This window comes from Eschscholzia californica, unplaced genomic scaffold (genome assembly GCF_041429995.1).
Source record: "Eschscholzia californica isolate CP2 unplaced genomic scaffold, dmEscCali1.0.p SCAF_3, whole genome shotgun sequence".
NCBI lineage: Eukaryota > Viridiplantae > Streptophyta > Magnoliopsida > Ranunculales > Papaveraceae > Eschscholzia > Eschscholzia californica.
Genome location: NW_028238420.1, coordinates 43562921 through 43582936, shown reverse-complemented (window position 1 = coordinate 43582936; position 20016 = coordinate 43562921). Strand labels below are relative to the sequence as shown.

Here is a 20016-nt window from a genome sequence, read left to right as displayed (position 1 = left end):
ATGGAGGTAGATGGTTTTTCTCAACCAAAACTTAAATCTTTCATGGTATCTGAGCCTAAAAGACTCTAGAGTTTTGATCCTATTTACTTTCTGCCCCACCGGCAGCGGTAGCCGCCTCTATGGCTATCGTCCGCCGGAATCACAGTTATTTTTTTTCTTCTTTATTTTCTTCTCTAGTTTTTTCTTTAATAACTTACTTCATGTTTTTAATAAATTTAGTCAAGGTTTACGGTTGATTTTTTAAAAGTCTTGCAACAAGGTTTCAATTGTGGAGATTCTAGTTGTCAATGTTATCGGTTATGGGTTTGAGAGGTTTTTGTTATTAATGATGGACGAACTATTTATAATGGGAATGGCTTGTTCAATCTTAATAAGTTTCGTGGATGGAGTTAAATTGGTGTTCAAAAGTTTAAAGTTAATTCATCATTGGTGCAAGAACGGTAAGAAAAAAAATGGTGGTGGTTCTGGTTTTTTGTTTCGCCGATCGATAATATTGGTCGTCGTTGTTTGTCGTCATTTGGAGTGCACGGTTGCTGCCTCGTCATCGGTGTTTTTTGTCAGTTTGTCTTCAGAAGACAGACGTCTCGAGTTGTTTCCATGAGCCTCTGAACCCACAGTGGTCATGCTTGTTCGTTATTATGTCATGTTTGTTCGTTATTACCGTTGTAGTATTTCTATCGGCTACACCAAAAATATTTGTTCATCAACCAATTCCATGATTGTCTTAATGAAGAATATGTCAAAGAATCATCTTATTAAGTAATTTCCAAATTGAACTTTCGGTTTGATCCTCGTTCAATTTGCGGGAGGGTAATAAGGGTAAAAGTGATATTTCACCCAAAGATTCCTACCCAAGATACAACAAGAGAAATCTTCTCATAAATTTTCAAGATACAGATAAACTAGAATTAGGGATGTTTCTATATTTACTTTATTTGTTTCCGCCCATTGTAATTTTCTTCTATTATAAATAAACCTGGAGGTAGATGGTTTTACTCAATGAAACCTAAATCTTTCAATATTTAGGTGTCGTTTGTTTTTTCCCCAAGTATGAATCGAAAATCTGAATCAATTTACATATATCTTACATGTATCATTTGAGTGTTTGAATGTGGTTACTTCTCCAATTAAGTCAGACCTTAAAACAACTCTTCCATGTCAAATCAGACTTGTTTTACAAACTGAAAATACATGGGTACAAATACTTGTTTTAAGATCTTACGATAAAAACAAGCAAAACAATTAAATTACACATAAAACTAATTAGATTTCATGTTCAAATTTGAAAAAAAAAAAAAAAAATGAAACCTAGTTTGACATAGTCTTGAGATTGTTCTCAAGGATTTCATGTTGAGCCTAATTTTCTACCTTCACTTTTTAAAGTCTCTATCATTAGTCATTAGTGGACTCCACACAATTGTCACACAACCTATCGTGTTGTCTTTATGATAGAAATTTATAGACATACCCTTACACTTGATAGACATACCCTTAAACTTAATGGGAAAGAAAAACCCTCCTTGCTAATGCATTGTTTATAAAATTTAAGGTTTTTTTTAGTATATGACCCCATTTATTTAGCTATATTAGGACTACGTCTCTAGAAACATTTTCGTTTAGGCGTTAACTCTCAAAACCCATTTTTTTCGTCAAATAATTGTTATGTGAGAGCCGTGCGAGTCACATGCTCGATCTCGGACCAAAATACCCCGTCTTAGTCCCACAGTTAGAAATATTTTTAGTATATAAGCTCCATTTGTTTAGCTATATTAGGACTACACCCCCGATCAAAATACCACTTGGAGCTTCACAACCACCTATTTCTCAAGTATCTTCTTCCTCTCAGCCATCAACTTCACAACCTCCAGTACATAGGGAAGGTTATCTAACCTACTTTGGGAGGAAACCAACTAGACCTATTGGTCAGGTGTTTAGGCCATCCAAGAACATGATGGGGTTGTAAACATGATAGATTTTATACATGGGTTTTATATGTCATGGTAGGAATCAGTCGACTAACACTTGCTTTTGCTTCCCAATATGTCCAAAGATTTCCAAGTGAAGGTGAATGACATGTCCTGGGTTTGGATTTTATAGACGATGAGTTATAACCGTTAGAGGGGGTGAAGGGCAATCCTGGAATGATGTTCTAACAGCTACAAAAAAGGGGGATTAGATCAAAACCCTTCATCACGTTAATTTCCTCTCAAAGTAGGTTAGACGATCTTTCTTATATACTGCAGGTTGTGAAGTTGATGTCTGAGAGGAAGAAGATACTTGAGAAATAGGTGGTTGTGAAGCTTCAAGTGGTATTCTGGTCGGGGGTGTAGCCCCAATATAGCTAAATAAATGGGGGTCATATATTAAAAATGTTTCTAACCGTGGGCAGGGCCGGCCCTGAGCCCAAAGCAGGCAAAGCCTCGCTTTGGGCCTCCCGAATTTGGGGGCCTCTAAACTAGAATTTTTTTAAATGCTTATACCTTCTTATAACAGATTTTAAGGGCCCCCACACATGTTAAAACAATAGGATGGGGCCTCACTTTTTGGCCCACTCCCATTACTTATTGTTTGGACCCAACAACATAATATGTCAAGTAAACCCTAATTTCAACAAAAAAAAAAAAGAAAAGAAAAAAAGTAATAAACCCTAGTATTTGCCCCAATTTCTATTCTCTCGCCCCTTATCCTTTCTTCCAACTCCGAGTTTCCTCATGACCAAACCCTAGACGATTGTTCAAACCACCTCCAAAACTTTTCTTCATTACTCTTCTAGTGCCAACAACAAACTACCAACCAATGTGTCAAATCATCCCACAACAAAAACAACTAATTCACTAACTCTTGCTATGTCTCTCTCTAATGGCGTGCAACTAATTAATTTTCTTTCTTAAGTGTTGCTTTTAAGCTATTTTATTTATGTCTGTAACTGTTGTTGTTGTTGTTGTTGTTGTTGTTGTTGTTGTTGTTGTTGTTGTTGTTGTTGTTGTTGTTATAAATAAGACTAGGTGAACACCGCACAATACGAACTCCGTAAATCTCTTTTGCTTAATATCATTTTTTTAAAATAGGTTAATATCATTATAAGTGTTAAAAGAGTTGGTCAAAGATAAAATCTATGTTGTTGGGTTCACTAGATAGGTCAGCTTTTTTGTTTTTGGGTTGTTTTCTAATTTACCTTGTGTTTTTTTATTCTTGGTATTCTTTTTTTTAAAGGGTCTGGTCCTATAGTCAGTTGACGAATTCAAATAAAAAGAAAAAAAAAAGAACAGATCAAATTCTCTTTTCTATCCTGTAAAAAACTGTCTGATGTGTTATACTATAATTTGTAGGATTATTATCATTGTTATTCTTAATTTGTTATCATTTGGGATATTAATATACATTGGAAAAAAAATAAGAATTTGGCTCAAAAGTATAGAAACAACATTTAGAATGAAAATCTGTTTATCAGAACGTAATAGGATTGGGACTTGTCACAATTCAAACTATGTATCCCTACACATATTTAAGCACAGGTCATCCGCAAGCAATAGTTGCAAATCTAATAATGACTTTAAAACCTTGTAAATCGAGTGTTTAACTGGAATCAACCTTCCTTTTTTCTGAGAAATTTTTTACTAAGAGAATGAGTGGATCAACTTGATCTACTCAGTTTGACACAAGTACAAAAATGCAATTAGTTAACCGTTAGATACATTATAAGATTTATTAAGACTCTGAAATGGTAATCAGAGTATCGTCACTTGAAATCAACAATAGATAATCTTCATTGCAGCCGAAAAAATCTTGTAAACATACGTTCGTTTAAAAATCATGAAAAACGTAAAGGGGCCACATTCTGATAACTCGCTTTGGGCCTCCAAAATGTCAGGACCGGCCCTGACCGTGGGATTCACACGGGGGTATTTTGGTCCGAGATCGAGCATGTGACTAGCACGCCCTCACATAACAACTATTTGACGGAAAAATGTACTTTGCGAGTTAACGCCTAAACGAAAATATTTTCAGGAGCGTAGTCCTAATATAACTAAATAAATGGGAGTCATATACTAAAACACCCTAAAATTTATTTTAGGTGAAACTATTCTCACATTGTCAGGGGCGGCCCGGGTCCAAAGCGGCCGCTTTGGGCCTCAACTTGTTGAAGGCCTTCTCGATTCGATAGTTTGTATGTCAACTTCCAAATAATATTTATATTCTTACCAAACTTTTAACAAGAATGAGGTTGTAGTTCAATTGGTAAGGGTTTAGAATGCATGCATTAGGTTAAGGGTTCAAATCCGCCTATCAACAATATTACAATTTTCTCAACAAAAAAAAAAAAAAAAACAATATTACAATTTAATTTTTTTTTTCTAACTTGTCTTACATAGGGCTCCCATTTTAACTTTGCTCGGGGCCTCCAAAATACTTGGGCCCGCCGTGCACATCGTTGTCTATATAATTATTACCGCCTCTTATTGCCATTACTTTTGTGTTTCCGTGTTTGAATTTGTATTTAACCAGGGGCTATATCACAAAGGAAGTGATAAAATATTTTGACCACTTTTTTTATTACTCATTATAGGGTAGAATGGAAATTGATGCAAGAAAAAGGGATGAAACACATGTATTGACCCGTCTCCACTTATCTTTTCTAGAAAATGGCCTACCACTCGCCCACGTATCCCTATATACACATTGACAAACTTAACACGACACTTTCATCAAAAAAAAAACTTAACACGACATACTTTCCGACACGCTGCGAAATATAATATTGATTTATCACACGGTAGATGTAGTACTTTCAACTACCAAAACAGTAACACAATAGTCAAATAATTTTATAAATACCTTGTCAAGTAAAATCTTTCTCCTAATTTGCAATGATATAATTATATTGAAGTTATTTTTTTATCTTGGAGAAAAAATGGTCGACATGGGAACATTAGAAAAAGGATTTGAATGGGTTTTGTCTGGGGGGTGGTGGGTAGGAGCGCCTAAAGGGGACTAAAATTGTCTGATTTTGCATGTGAAAAAAGTGATCATAGATTTTGACCATTTTAGAGAAATGGGGAGTGCATATGGTGATGGTTTTATTCACATAAATCTCTCAATCTAAACATTATTTTGTTGATGGACCATGTATTACAAATGTGAAGGGTTTGGGATCCATTATTACAACTCTTTTTTTTTTGTTTACTACCATTATTACAACTCACTTTTCTAACTTTTCTCACATATTTTGTGATCGTCTTCTCTTTCAAATATTCTTTTGGGGCCCCATCAATGGATTCTCACTAAAGTTGTTCCTAATGTGAGGGAAAAATGAAATCTATCATGGGTCCTGGTTAGAGTTGGAATTAATTGAATGGAAGTCAGATGTTGAGAGAGTAATTTGCTCTAGTTAACCTACCAAACAACAAAAAAAAAAACTCTCTAAAAGCAATGCCCTTATAATTAAATATGAATATTGCAGCTTGTTTTTATTAATTTAATTATCTAAACAACACAATAAAGAAAAACAACAAAACAATTGGTGGTTAAGTGGTTTCAGAGTTATGGGATTGAATTCGATAATTGGTGTGTTGATATTTTTTGCCGACTAGTATGAAATATTGGAATTCCACTATGGTTGAAGAAACTTTTGATTGAACTGATTCGAGATAAATAAGCAATTTCTTGTTCTTAATATGTTATGTCATATTTTCCTTGAGTTTGCAGTGCTAATTTATAATAATAATAATTACTCCTATGTTTAATAGTTAAATCAAAAAAAAAAAAAAAACTAACTTCCTCTTCAGATCTGCGTTTTTGTTTCCTCCGGCGAAGGGTCATCCCTTCGCCGTATCCCCTTTTTTCTTTTGTTTGTTTAGGTTTTTCCTCCATTAATAGTTTTTAGGGTACCCTATCAAAACCACAACATTCTTCATCTTCTTACTCACAGAGAAGAAGAAGAAAGGAAGAACCAGATATGGATTTACCAGAGAAGATGAAGAAATGTCAAGATTATACACATACATGCTTACCCAAAATCCAATCTTGCTTTATTCTTTGCTTTATTTCTTGCTTCATTTATACCATTTCTTAAGATCTTTTCCCTACTTATACCAATTACCCAATCAAAAGAAAGATATCTTAATTATGATTCAAAGGATTTTGTTTGGTTAAATCAAACTATGGGTCAATATAATCTCTCTTGAGTCTTGGGCAGGGAAGAAAATTTGGAATCATCAAATGGTTTAACTTCTATGGTTTTGTTGATTGACCAATTCAAACAAGATGAAGAAGAAGATAAAAATGAAGATGAAGATAGAGATGGATTACTGTGCGTGGTTTGTTTGTGTAAGTTAAGAAATGGGGCAGTGAGTGGTTGCATTGACGGCGGTTCCCTGTGGTGGTGGTGGTTCTCCGGTGATGGGGGCGATTCTCCGACGATGAAGACGGTTTTCCGGTGATGAAAACAATTTTTCCGGTGACGGCTACGACTTTCCGGTGACGACTACGGTGGTTATTTTAGTATTTGTATTTGTATTAGCATTACTTTTAGTCGACCTATAAGGTCTTTTCATTCGCGACCTTTAGGGTCTTCTCATTCTCGACCTTTAGGGTCATTTTATTAAGTCTGTGTCTAGTCCCATTTCTTTCTCTTCATGAGGCACTTTGCATTTAAAGGTATGTAACTCTCATGAAGTTTTCAAAGGAGAGAAATAAGAATGATGTATCATCCATGTAAACAATGTGATTTTGTCACTTATTAATGGAAATGGTTTCCTTGGCTTAAAAAAAAAAAAAAAATAGTTAAATCAATGTTCTCTACTTTACGAGAAAGAAATAAAGAAGAGTGTGAACAATGAATTATTGTTTATTTGTCCACTCTTGCCATTAATACAATATATAAATATATATTATTATTATCATTGTTTCGTTATATATTACTGTTATATTACCGGAATTCAGCCTGAAGACGGGTCAGGCAGAGTCCCATTTTCAGTATATTTTTTTTAAAATCCTAATAAGTGAGAGTTTATTATCCGCTCTCCATTTTTCAACAAGTGGTCATGACAGAGAGGCTGCGTGCGGTCACAACTCTAGCTAGTCTATGAGATTTTTATTTATTTGCTCTTTTAAGATATTATTGATTTTGTTTTCCTTGTTGAATAAAGTTGACCTCCCAATTAGTTGAAAATTAATGAGGCATATCGGGTTAGGGGGACAATGAGGGCTGAGGCCAAGTTGTCTAGAAACGACCCAGAAAACTGTCATACCCTCCTTGCCCTATATTTCGGTGTCGTAAAGAAGATTTCGCAAATGGTTCCATTGAGTATTAAACATATTTTATATTTATAATTGTGATTTAATACTTGCTAGTTACTATTGTGATTTAACACGACCCTTTGACATTTTGACATCTAATTTGTTTCTCTTAGTTTATAATAAACTTGATTTTGGCTTTTCATGATTAAATAAATTTACAATTATTGATGTAAGTTGGCCTTGTTTTATCTACTTATTTATATTATTATTATTATTCTTAATAATTAGTTTACAAGCATGTTGTCATGCTCCCAAGGGTTTGACAAAAATTTCTTGAATAATGTTAATAAACTCATCTAATTTTTTTCTTATAATAGTATGTTTTTGAGAATGTATGGTTTTGGATATGGAAAAAAAAAATACTTAAGTCATGTATTTCCAGTAGTACGATTTTGGATAAGATTCCCTATTTCTAATTTTGGATAAAATCTTTAAGAGTCAAATGTTATTCAAAAGTTTTGATAAGGTTTATTTTAATGGAATTGCTTTGCCAAATGACCTTATAGTTGTTCCAATTTTTTTGTTATAATTTCTCGTTTTATATGGATCAATATGGAGTAGTTATTTTCCATTCTATTTTGGGAAAAATACTTTATCTATATTTGAGAACAATATTATGAGGTGCACTACAAACTTTTTCGTTACTGTTAAGTAGAAATAACCGAGATGTTATCAGTCTCACCATCCACTTGACAAAGATTTTTCTCATCTTACAAGTTTGTGCCGTGATTCTTATCCGTTCTTTTTATACAAAAATTTAGAAAATGGTATGTTGGATTTTAGACAGCGCAATGTCCTTTCACAAATGGTCCATTGGCTCTATGCTACTATATGCAACTTCAGTTTTGCTAAGGACAACTATTAAACAAAAATAACTAAATAAAATTAACTAAAAGTGTGTCCTAAATTGCTAACCAACACCAACACCACAAATCAAGTATAACCGAATCTCTCCTCCATTCTATACACAACTTTAAAAAATTATTACACAAAATAACTAAATAAATTTAACTGAATTTTGTCTTAAATTGCTAAATCCAACACTAAAAGAAAAAAAATCAAATGTAATCGAATTTTTTCTCAAAATTCAAATTTCTATTACCATAATTAATTATTCATAAATAAATTTTATTCGAGCATTAAACTAGAAAGTTAACCAAATATTAACAAATAAAAAAAATATTATAGTTCAATCAGAGCATTCCATGCTGTAATTTGAGGTAAAATCCAAAGAAAAAACATCAAATATAACCGAATTTTTTCTCAAAAAATCTTGGGTTCAAATTTTTATTACCATAAATAATTATTCATAAATAAAATTTATTCGAACATTAAACTAAAACTTAGTTTAAACCTTAATAATGAATATTTTTAAGCTTAGTTTAAACCTTAATAATGTATATTTCATAAAATCATATAACATAAAAATCATACTACATAAAAATAATGTATATTTTTTTAAAACCTATAACACGTTTAAGTATTTTTTTTTTTTAAATATTAGATAACACTAATACAACCAATTTTATTTTTGTTTAATAAGTTAATAAAAGAAAAAATGGTGTCTAGTAAATAATTTTGGGAAGTTAAAACATAGTTGTATTTAGTAATCTAAGATTCAAAAACATTATTTGCTAGAGAAAACTAATAAATCGATCTTTGGTGTTGTTTAGCAATTTAACAAAAAATAAATGGTTGTGTCTAGCAAATAGCTTTATGAAGCAATTATGCAGCTTCGTTTAGCATTTGTCGGCTCTAATGAGGTTTCCTTTTTCTTAATATCTTTTTCTTGTTGTCTATTTCCTAGTTTTCTTTTTTATTTTTTATTTTATTTTTTTTATGAAAATAGTTTTCTTTTTTATTTGGAAGGTTCAAGTGTAAAATTTGCTCCTTAAGGGGAAAATGAATGTAAAATACATGAAACCACAAACCGTTGTACACCGACAGAAAATTTTAGATGAAATTGGCGTGAAAATAGATCCAGCTGCTATCAGTATTTCGTGATAATTTAGTTCTAAATTTGCTCATCCTTAACCGTTTTTGTATTGAAAACCTTGACTTGCAAGGATAATATCTCACGTCTTACATTAAGAGGGTAACATTCTCTTTTTTTTGGGGGGAGTACCGTCAAAATTTAATGGGCTCTTTATGGTGGCAATAGTAGGTAGGGTAGACATAAAATTTGGTATTTCAGTTTGGTCGCTTTTAAATATAAAAAACGACTATTTATACAACTGAATTGCAACAGGTCTGCAACAAGATCTTTTATGGATACAATTTTCTCTCATTTATATTTACTAATGTTATAATTCCAAAACTCGATAAAAACAATTTGAACTACACGTCTACACATAGTGAATATGTCAGTGTAATTGTTGTACTAATATAATCACACTCAAAATATCGAACACATTGGTGTTCTCTTACAGACAGAGAACTACTGTGGGTGGTCTAGGGAGATCAGGAATGTATGTATTGGGAGTTAGTTGCCCTTCACTTCAGGTAAAAGGCACCTTGAAGCACCTTTCACTTGAGCCCATGAGTCCACCCAAGTGAAGTGGTGCCTACTTAAACGGACTCCAGAAGTTATGAAGATATGAAGTTAAGAAGCCTAACCAACAACCTTTGGGTGGAGTGGTCATGAACTCGGTTTGCCCTTCAAGTCTAGAGTTGGAGGCATTACAGGTTTCATATTCCATGAAAGTATAAAAAAGCAGAAAAAGAAATTTGAAGCATACATTTTGAAGTGATATACATGTTTCATACACCATGTGTCTGTGTCTAGTCCAATTTATTTCCCTTCGTTAGGCACTTTGCATTAAAGGTATGTAACTCTCATGAAATTTTCAGATGAGAGAAATAAGAATTATCGTCAATGTAAAATCGTGATTTTATCACTTATGAATGGAAATGTTACCCTTGGCTTAAAAAAAAAAGTGTCTATAATTGAAAGAGGGTGCCTATAGACTCGGTTGATGGGTTTGTTTGTTCAACCTAAATGAGGCTCATAATTTCTACCCAACAAAAATAGGGCCCATGCATCTAGCCCATAAATCCATTTAACATGTAACAATGAATTACAAACCGTTGGATCTATGAAATTGGTAAAAGGATTAACAGCGAAGTTCCGGGAGAAGTTGGAAAATAGGTATACACTAAAGCTGGTGATTATTCTAGATTTCTAGAGAGAGAAAGTTAAGAGAGAGACAGAGAGAGAGAGAGGTGGTGGAAGCCATGGCGTCGTCGTTGATTCAATCCTTCATCAATCCATCGAAGAACTGGTTCGCTGCTCAACACATGAAGGCAATATCAAATCGCCTTAAAAAATACGGTTTGTTCTTTCGATTAATTTTTATCTGTTTTGATTGTTGAAAATCCCTAATTTATACGTTCTTCTGTTGTTCTTATTACTGTGATTTTGAATGTACTCTACATTTCTAGGTCTCCGATACGATGACCTCTATGATCCTATGTACGATCTGGACATTAAAGAAGCCCTAGCTCGTCTTCCTCGTGAAATCGTTGATGCTCGAAACCAGCGTATCAAGCGTGCTATGGATCTCTCCATGAAGCACGAATATCTATCCGCTGATTTGCAGGTCTCTCTCTATTTTGCTATCTTCATATCTAGATTCACGATATACAAGTTGAGTTTTTTTGTTCTTGCTAAAACATGGATCTGTTAATTTTGAACCGTTATCTTATGATCTTAGTTAGCTCAGTAGACCCTAGAAACCTGTTTTTTTGGTAATCTAACAAACTTTTTTTGTGAAACGAATGATCAATCAGTTGCTATATGAATTGAATGTCTGCTTATTATGACACATTCAACAAAACAGCGGGGGGCTAGTTATCGTGACGAAGGAGGAAAAAATGCAGTTTTTCTATGTTCCAATAATGTTGCAGTTGTTAATTATACCTGTTTAATCTCTTCACTTATTTTCTCTGTTCCCTGTTTCTGTGACCTGTGTGAGAATAGTCCCACGCGGGAGAAGGGCGATCTACTAACCAAGAATATAATGTCTAGGTCATCTCTACGCATTGTTATTTGGTTTTGAGTTGGATGACCACAAACTTAAACACCTGAAAGCTACTAGAATGGAAATTGGTATAAGGTATTTGACTGCAAATGAATCGTCCTAGAATTTACAGGGTTTTTTGAAATTTGAAGAAAATATGAGGCTTTTTATTCGTATAACGATTCTCTAATGAAACATTTCACATTTTTTCAATTAAGTATTGACCAAAAGAAAATTTTATCATTTATATATGGACAGTAGTACTTCCTACATCTTTATTGCCCATGGAACAGAAACATGTTTATTGAATTCTTACAGAGACCACTAAGTAAATTGTCACTTTATCAGATATTCTCAAGGTAAAGATTACTTGTGAATGATCTTCCTATACTCGAGTTCACCAAAAGAAAACTTTGAAGAATAGATTTGATCCAATTAAATTAACACTATGATGCTTGTGTCAATTATTCTTTTTCGCAGAAGGAAACTGAAAGAGATTGATTTTTAGAAAAAATCCTGTATTTTTGTTGACTATAATAATGAATAATTTTCTTCATTTCATTCCAGGCAAAACAGACACCATTCAGGAGCTACCTCAATGATATGTTGGCTCTTGTAAGATCACCTGACCCTTCATTTTACTTGTGTGATTGCTGAATTTGATATCTTTTACTCATCTGTCACTTCGTCCTTAGTAAGATGAATGAATAGTACAATACTCGTGGTTAACCCCAATTCCGTTCAGTAGTTAACAGTTGGAAATCTTTTACCAGAGCCTTTTTCCATGATTAGTGTGAACAACTGTGCATTTTACTCATCGGATTCGTATTTCTTTCTTGCAAACATATTTCCGATGTACGAGGGTCTGAGGGATTCTATGTTTAAGTGTGGGTAGAATACTAGCATACTAGCATGAGTATATGTGGAGTCTTAAAGCAAGTCAAGATTTCATGGTTTAAACGTCTAGAAGCAAAATAAAATAAAGCAAAGAAAGGTCAACGGAGAAATAGAAAGAGAAAAAGAATTCAATGCCATGATGAACTTCGTAACTTGTTATGGGCTCAATAGTTCGAATCATGTTTTTCAGTTAGGATATAGAATTTATACTATACGGCGGTTTAAGGGTGTCTGGATATTTCATTCGTTCTCATTCTAATGAACTATTTGACTTCCATATTTAGAGATGCCTTGTTTGTTTAGGTACTGCTCAAACGGTACAAAGGGTGCCAAGATTCCCCTTTATCTCTCCTTGTTTGTATGTGAAGTGGCAATTGATGCTTTTGCGCTACAATTCCTAGTTATTACCTACTCATCCCAAACTGAGGAATAAGAAAGCGAAACGGTTACTTTGACACCAACCAATTTGGGATGGCATTTAAGAGGGTTGATCCTCGATCCCATCAGATTTTAGCCAAGTAACTTGGCCTAGTTTTGATAAGTTTTCAGTAACGTCTTTACTCAAACATACACATATACAACATATATATGTATATATATATATATATATATATATATATATATATATATATATACATGTCATATTCATTTATACATAAGCCCCAAAATCTCCTCTAATAATTCCAATTACACTCCGCTGCGAAGTTCCATAAATATCAACTAACTCGATGGTTTGGCATGAAATCTGCTCGGGCTACCTCCAATCTTGACCCTGTCCACGAGTCTTGGGTGGATAGTTCGTTTCGAACTAGTATTGTTGTCTAGACATAGTCTTCCGTCGAAGTCTGAATAACAATGCTCTTACATTGTTCTTTTTGCAGGTAAAGCGGGAGAATGCAGAACGTGAGGCACTCGGAGCATTGCCTCTTTACCAACGAAGCATTCCATAGTTTGAGTAACTCAATTTCTTTTTGTGCTTCTCCGTCTGAAGATATGTCTTACAAAGAAATAAGAATGTTATTTGAGAACAGAGAGAGTTTATCATGCTAACTCAGAACTTCGGTATTTTGCTTTAATCTTCGATCTCTTTTTGGGTTTCATTGTCATCATTAATAATTCAATGTTCAAAGGAAGAATGGTTTGATTCCATTTTGAAGTACTCTTTTAGTCATTCCTGGTGTTTTCTGTGAAAGCTGAACACTTTTTACAGCCAATCAGCTAACCATGGTTCCAGTTATCCGATTAATTATGTCTTTTAACGTTAATATTCGTGTTCATCTGTTGCATTGACTAGTCTATATCTAGTCTCGTATGGCTAAATGGTTTCTGCAGTTCTACCACTTTAGGATCCTGAAAACCTGATATTCCTGATTAACAAACAGTCTTGTGAAGGTCTGATTGGGTGATATGGAGCAAGTTCTTTTTCTCACCAAGTAATTTTGTATTCTATACAAAACTAAATTTTCCTTGGTAGTACTGTTTGGATCGTCCTGACTATTTACCTAAACTAACTTGTGCCAAGACTATTATAGTCCAGTCTCTTATTTGTTAGTAGTTGAGAACAATCCAATTAGTGGTATAGAAACAACCGTGTAAGACAACAAAGGTCATTTTAAACGAGAGAAAAGATTTTGGTTTGGTCATTCATGTCTTGTGTATTCTGGTGCAAAGTTTTAATTTTAATCTTTTAACCAATCAATTGTTGTAAGGTGGAATTGATAAGATAAGATGACGGAAATTACTTTTACTGAAAACTTGAAAAGGAAATAAATATGTCATCTTCCACTCATCACCAATTAGACTCTCACAGCCTGGTTGTCTTAATAATTGAGATGATGTGTGACTGTGTACTCCAAATCGCAACTGACTTGTGAAGAAAAGCTAATTAAACTCAGTCTAGATGTTTAAATAATTGAGATGATGGGTGATTCTGTACTCAAAGAGTCATAACTGATTTTACTTCTGTAGAGAAGCTAACTAAAGCAGCAAATTTGGGGCTAAACTCAAAGTTGATAAAACTATGTACCTAAGGAATATCTAAATTCGAACTAATATCTAAAAAAGATTTTGATAATCATCGATCAATTGAATGCCTGTGTGGATCTAGTGTATAGACGATGAACCATATAGTCTCTTGATTGTTGATTCAATTCTATACAAACAATAAAGTGTGGACGATCAATATGAAAGAGAGGTGATTTTCCCTACTCTTTGAAAGGTTATATGAGAGAGGTCTGTGGTGGTGGGGATGGTAGAGAGAGAGAGGAGATGGCAAAGAAAAAATGTTCAAAGGTCACCGACATTGGCAATCTGCCAGTGTTCGTTCCCCAACTGAAGGGGAGTGATGACTGTAGAAAATATTTACGACTTTTCATCCATCCATAAATTTAAAGGGGAGTTCAGAGTATAAGTGTTAAAGGTGTTACTTAAGGCAAATCTAAGAGACAGTTTAGATTGGGGCAAAGAAGACACCTTTAACATTTTTTCTACTGACCTACCATCTACATTAGTCATTACATGGCATTGATACATCATCCATATGTGATAAGCACGAGAATCCAACAACATATTTAAGAGCTAGAAAGCCTAACAAACTTATTCCACTTCTTGTCGGAATCGAACCTGGAATAGGGTTTTGGAGTTTATCCCAACAAACTTATATTTTTAGTAACTCAAATTCACTGACTATTGATTCCACTTCTCGTGACTAGGGGTGTTCGTTGGTTCGGTATCCGGTATTTTGGTGTCATCCGTTACCAAACAACTCATGGTTTGGTTAGTGATTTTTCAAACCGTTACCAAACTGGCTAGTGTTTGGTTCGGTTACTAACCAAACCATCATAAGCGGGTTGGATACTACTGGATACCAAACCATCCATAAAACGCAATTTGTTCTGCATGAAAATCGGCGAATCGAGTTACTTTCTTCATACATTGACGTATAAAATCAAGACAACCCTCCTGAAAAACCTGGAGAAACAATCAAACTAACATAATGCATCGAAAAAACATTTGAAACATGAAAGACATATGCAGGCCCCCCCGAAATATTATATAGTAGTTAGTAACATTGATGATACATGAATTGTTTTAATCTAATACTAGCTAGTAAAATTATATTGTAGTGTTGTTGTTTTGTATAGGTAGTAGTTATTCTTATTTATAGCAACTTGATGAAAGATATGTATTTGTATGAAATTATATAGATATGATAGATGTATTCTAGAAAAAATTATGTAAATATATAATTATATATATTAATTGAACTTGACTGGTTCGGTTTGGTTTTAATGGTTCCTAAAAAGTGCATCCACTTACCGAACCAAACCAGTTGGTTTTTGGAAATCTACAACCGTACCTAACCACTCGTTGTTTGGTTTGAAAACCGACTTGACCGGTTTGAATAGGTTTGGTTTGATTGGTTCAGTCTATTTTTGCACACCCCTACTCGTGACATTTTTAAACTTCTAAAATTTGAATTCTCGAGACTTGCCCTTTTCATTCTCTAACGTAGGTCTTATACACCTACTTTACATATGGACGAATCCGTCAATATACACGTAACTTCCCGCTCTCTTCGGTACCTTCCCGAATACGGAAATAAACAGAGGGGAAAAAGGCGTGCGTGTTTCAATCTTATCCGTTTACTCTTTTTTTCCTTCATAAACCTCCAAACCTTTCCCGTCAACTCCCATTCTTTCTTTCTCTCTCTCTCTCTCAACAACTTTCTCTCTCTACAATGGCGTCGAATATTCTTACCTTTCGTCCAACCGGATTCCATACTTGTACAGCTTCATCTAGTAACCGGAAACCTGATCCAGACCGCCGGAAAAATCAATCAGTTAACTGGTGGACTCCACTTTTCGAATGGAATTCCGGTCCTGATTACATTGAAGAAAAGGATGAGAAATCATCATCACAAGTGAACAAATCAAACTCCGATTCTAAACCTCGATTCATGCCTGGTTGTTTCACAGAAGAAAAAGCTAAACAACTCCGGATGAAGACAACCGAATTAGCTACTTTTCATGATATTATGTACCACTCTGCCATCGCTACTCGACTAGCATCAGATATTCCGATCAGATCTAAAAACTAGTAAATATCTTCGGTTAATCTCCGGTATGTTTTTTGTCGCCGATAGTGTTTCTGGCAAATTAGGGTTTAGGATTATCATCTCTCTTTCTATTTCTTTTTTTTTGAACAAAATCTGTCACATAGATAATGATGTGTTCTTCTTTTAGTATGTAAATACATAATTTGGCATTTGACTTTGATGTTTCTATTAATTTAACAAAACCTAATCTTGATTCAATATTTGATTTACAGAGTTTGATCTTTTAGATTAAAGTCATTAATTGCAGATTTAATTAGATTGTGCTTGTAATAGTCTAGTGATATTTATAACTTATTTAATGTATCTTTATAATTAAGAGATGATCGCAAACTGATGAGACCAAGTATTAATTCTGATCCAACTTTACTTTATATTTAGGTGGGTTTTTTTTTGTTGACATCAAAAGTATTCTTTAATATAAAGAATTAAATATATTAGGATTGATTTTAGGGGCAATTTTATACGTGTCTTCTGACCACCAGTATAACTTTCAACCACCATTCACCACTCCACTCTCGATCACCACTCTTCTTCTCTCCTCTTTTCTCTCCCTCTCGTCTCTTCTCTCTTTAAAAGACAAATGCTAAATGAAGCTGCATAATTGCTTCATAAAGCTATTTGCTAGACACAACCATATATTTTTTATTAAATTGCTAAACAACACCAGAGATCGATTTATTGGTTTTATCTAGCAAATAATTTTTTGAATCTTAGATTGCTAAATACAACTATGTTAACTTCCCAAAATTATTTAATAGACACAATTTTTTCCTTTATTAAATTATTAAACAAAAATAAAATTGGTTGTATTAGTATTATCTTAAAAAAAATAATGTTATAGGTTTTAAAAAAATTATACATTATTTTTATGTAGTATGATTTTATAAAATATATATTATTAAGGTTTAAACTAAGCTTAAAAATATACATATGGTGTGTTTGGTTGCAGGATTCCTAAGTAGGATTCCTATAAAAAGTGGGATTTGGTAGGAATCATGAATCCTTGGTCTGTTTGGCTACCCAGAATCCTAGGACTCTTGAATCCTAAGGATTCCTAATTCCAAAATTTGTATTGGACCAAAATCCCACCCTACCCCCGAGGATTTGCTAGGATTTTGGATTAATAAACCTAAATTTCAAACTTAAAATCAAAAAAAAATTATTTCCCTTCAACAAAATAATTATTTTTTCAAAAATCATTATTTTCTTAAAAAATCATTATTTTTTTCAAAAATCATTATTTTCTTAAAAATTATTATTTTCTTAAAAAATCACCATTTTTTTCAAAAATTATTATATTTCTTTTAAAAATCATTATTTTTTAAAAAAACATTATTTTCTAAAAAAATTCATTATTTTCTAAAAAAATTCATTATTTTTTTCAAAAATCATTATTTTTTCAAAAATCATTATTTTTTAAAAAAAATCACTATTTTTTTCAAAAATCATTATTTTTGAAGAATATTGATTTTTGAAAAATAATTATTTTGTAGAAGGAATAACTATTTTTTGAAAATAATAATAATTTTTGAAAAAAATATTTTTTTTCTAAAAAATAATGATTTTGAAAAAAATAATATTTTTAAAATAATTATTTCATAGAAAGAAATAACTATTTTTGAAATTTTCGTGAAAAAAATAGGTTTCATAAAATTTCAGTTACCGGAAAAAAATAGGTTTCATGAAATTTCAGTTACTTAGAGACAATATTTGGATGAGATTTTGTTTTTGGATATTATTCATGAATTTGAATGATATTATTTTAATTAGAATCTTATTTTGTAAAATCCAAATATAATAGACAAACAAACCAAAGGATTTTAAATCAATAATCCTAGAATTCTTATTGGTTACCAAACAAACCAAAAGAAACCATTTGGATTCATGAATCCGTGGAATCATGAATCCCAAGGACTCATGAATCCGTGGATTCATGAATCCTGCAACCAAACGCACCAATAGTGATTTTATGTAGTATGATTTTATGAATATCCCATGGGATTTTTTGTGTTGTTGAAAATATAACTGTTGGATTTTTTTTGTTAAACAATATCCGTTGGATTTTTTTTTTTTGAAAATATATATATTTGTTTTTTTTTGTTATTTGTTAATATTTGGTTAACTTCTTAGTTTAATGTTCGAATATATTTTATTTATGAATAATTAATTATGGTAATAGAAATTTGAATTTTGAGAAAAAATTCGATTATATTTGATTTTTTTTTTCTTTTAGTGTTGGGTTTACCAATCTAAGACGAAATTCAATTAATTTTATTTAGTTATTTTGTTTAATAATTTTTGTAGAGTTGTGTATAGAATGGAGGAGAAATTCGGTTATACTTAATTTTTGGTGTTGGTGTTGTTTAGCAATTTAGGACAATATTTTTGTTAGTTTTATTTAGTTATTTTTGTCTAATAGTTGTCTTTAGCAAAACTAAAGTTGCATATAGTAGCATCCCTTTAAAAACCCTAATTTATACAAGACATTGATACATAATGAAGATGTAATAAGCACGATAATGAAGATGTAATAAGCACGATAACTGCTTAATTTAAACCAAGAATGAAAGAGGCCTAAAGCTCAACAACAAAGAGGCCTAAAGCCCAACAACAAAGAGGCCTAAAGTCTGACAAATTAGTACATTATTTATAGCCTAAATTACATGGAATAAATCTTAATCGTAAACTGCTTCCACCGAGACGACCTCATGAGCTTAAAAGTGGTGTCCAACCACTGCACCAAAGGATGGTGGACCTTGATTATTTCATCCCAACTTACTTCTCTTTATATCCTTTTAACAGCAATAAAAGTGTATAGTGCATTCATTTACTAGTCATTCGAAAAGAATGTAAACAAAATTTGACACTCTAAAAGTAGTAGAACGATGAGATTCTTGGTAAGATCTCTATAGCATTATCATGTAATTTCACATTGTTTTTATCTCTTGATTAGCGGAGGGGTTTCCTTCGATCCAGAGCCAACATATCTTGCTACCATGGTTCGATCTCGGCTCTCTTATATCAAACTTGAGTGTTACACTTGCCTATATTTCAATTAAAAATCAATGCTTTTGATATTGTAGTTACAAACCTAGATGACCTAGATCGGTGCCCATAGACACTGTCGAATGCTTTTAGCTTTGAACCCTAGCTCTTAAGTTGATAAAGTAACTTCTAAAAGCAGTAGGGTTTTCTGGTAGGCGCCTTTCTACAGCCAAAGTTTGTGGATTTCATGTGGAAAGAGGTGTCTTTAGCAATATAGCCAACTTCATCAAAGTAAGACCTCCTCTCGTTTGGGTGCCCCATCCATACAACTCAAACGGGAAAGTTTAAACACACACCTTTTTGTTATTTACAAAAATTGCCCTTAACTTGGCGGTGGAGATAGTGGAGGTGGTTGTTGTGGAGATGATCGTGGCGGTGGTGGTTGTGGAGATGATGGCGGTGATAGTTGTGGAAATGATGGTGGTTGTGGAGATGGTGTAGAAGAGAGAAGGAACTTTTTTTTACGAAGATCTTTGTCAGATGCTTAGCCATATTTTGTGGGGGATCTTCATGAGACAAAGAAGGTGGACAAAAATATGTATGGTGTGTGTTTATCAAATCAACCAACTTAAATAGGATAGAACCTTCATTGACCAAAACTAAAGGCACTCAAAGCTGTCTATAGAGAAACAATGGTGC

At 33.0% G+C, this 20016-nt stretch overlaps 2 protein-coding genes and 1 long non-coding RNA gene across 3 annotated transcripts; 2 read left to right on the top strand and 1 right to left on the bottom strand.

Annotated features, from left to right (window-relative positions):
• Window positions 1–10381: 10381 nt before the first annotated feature.
• On the top strand, window positions 10382–13429 carry LOC147550598 (cytochrome b-c1 complex subunit 7-2, mitochondrial-like). Its single transcript, XM_086668964.1, has 4 exons — window positions 10382–10630; window positions 10741–10898; window positions 11886–11933; window positions 13097–13429. The coding sequence occupies exons 1-4, from the start codon at window positions 10534–10536 to the stop codon at window positions 13163–13165; spliced, it is 372 nt and encodes a 123-aa protein (XP_086525090.1). The 5' UTR covers window positions 10382–10533; the 3' UTR covers window positions 13166–13429.
• On the bottom strand, window positions 10657–12527 carry LOC147550599 (uncharacterized). The gene is made up of 2 exons (XR_015237555.1): window positions 11265–12527; window positions 10657–11059 (listed from the first exon to the last, which is right to left on the bottom strand). It is a non-coding gene; the product is annotated as an uncharacterized LOC147550599 (long non-coding RNA).
• A 2525-nt stretch (window positions 13430–15954) lies between the features above and the next one.
• On the top strand, window positions 15955–16314 carry LOC147550597 (uncharacterized). Its single transcript, XM_086668476.1, has one exon. It carries the CDS (start codon window positions 15955–15957, stop codon window positions 16312–16314), a length of 360 nt encoding a protein of 119 aa, XP_086524602.1.
• The last annotated feature ends 3702 nt before the right edge of the window (window positions 16315–20016 follow it).

What these genes read in the sequence shown, in the direction of transcription:
- LOC147550598 (XM_086668964.1), top strand. Translation starts at nt 10,534, where the DNA reads ATGGCGTCGTCGTTGATTCAATCCTTCATCAATCCATCGAAGAACTGG. An exon ending in AAATCGCCTTAAAAAATACG is followed by an intron (nt 10,631 to 10,740) that starts GTTTGTTCTTTC and finishes CTACATTTCTAG; the next exon opens with GTCTCCGATACGATGACCTC. An exon ending in TCAATGATATGTTGGCTCTT is followed by an intron (nt 11,934 to 13,096) that starts GTAAGATCACCT and finishes TTCTTTTTGCAG; the next exon opens with GTAAAGCGGGAGAATGCAGA.
- LOC147550597 (XM_086668476.1), top strand. Translation starts at nt 15,955, where the DNA reads ATGGCGTCGAATATTCTTACCTTTCGTCCAACCGGATTCCATACTTGT.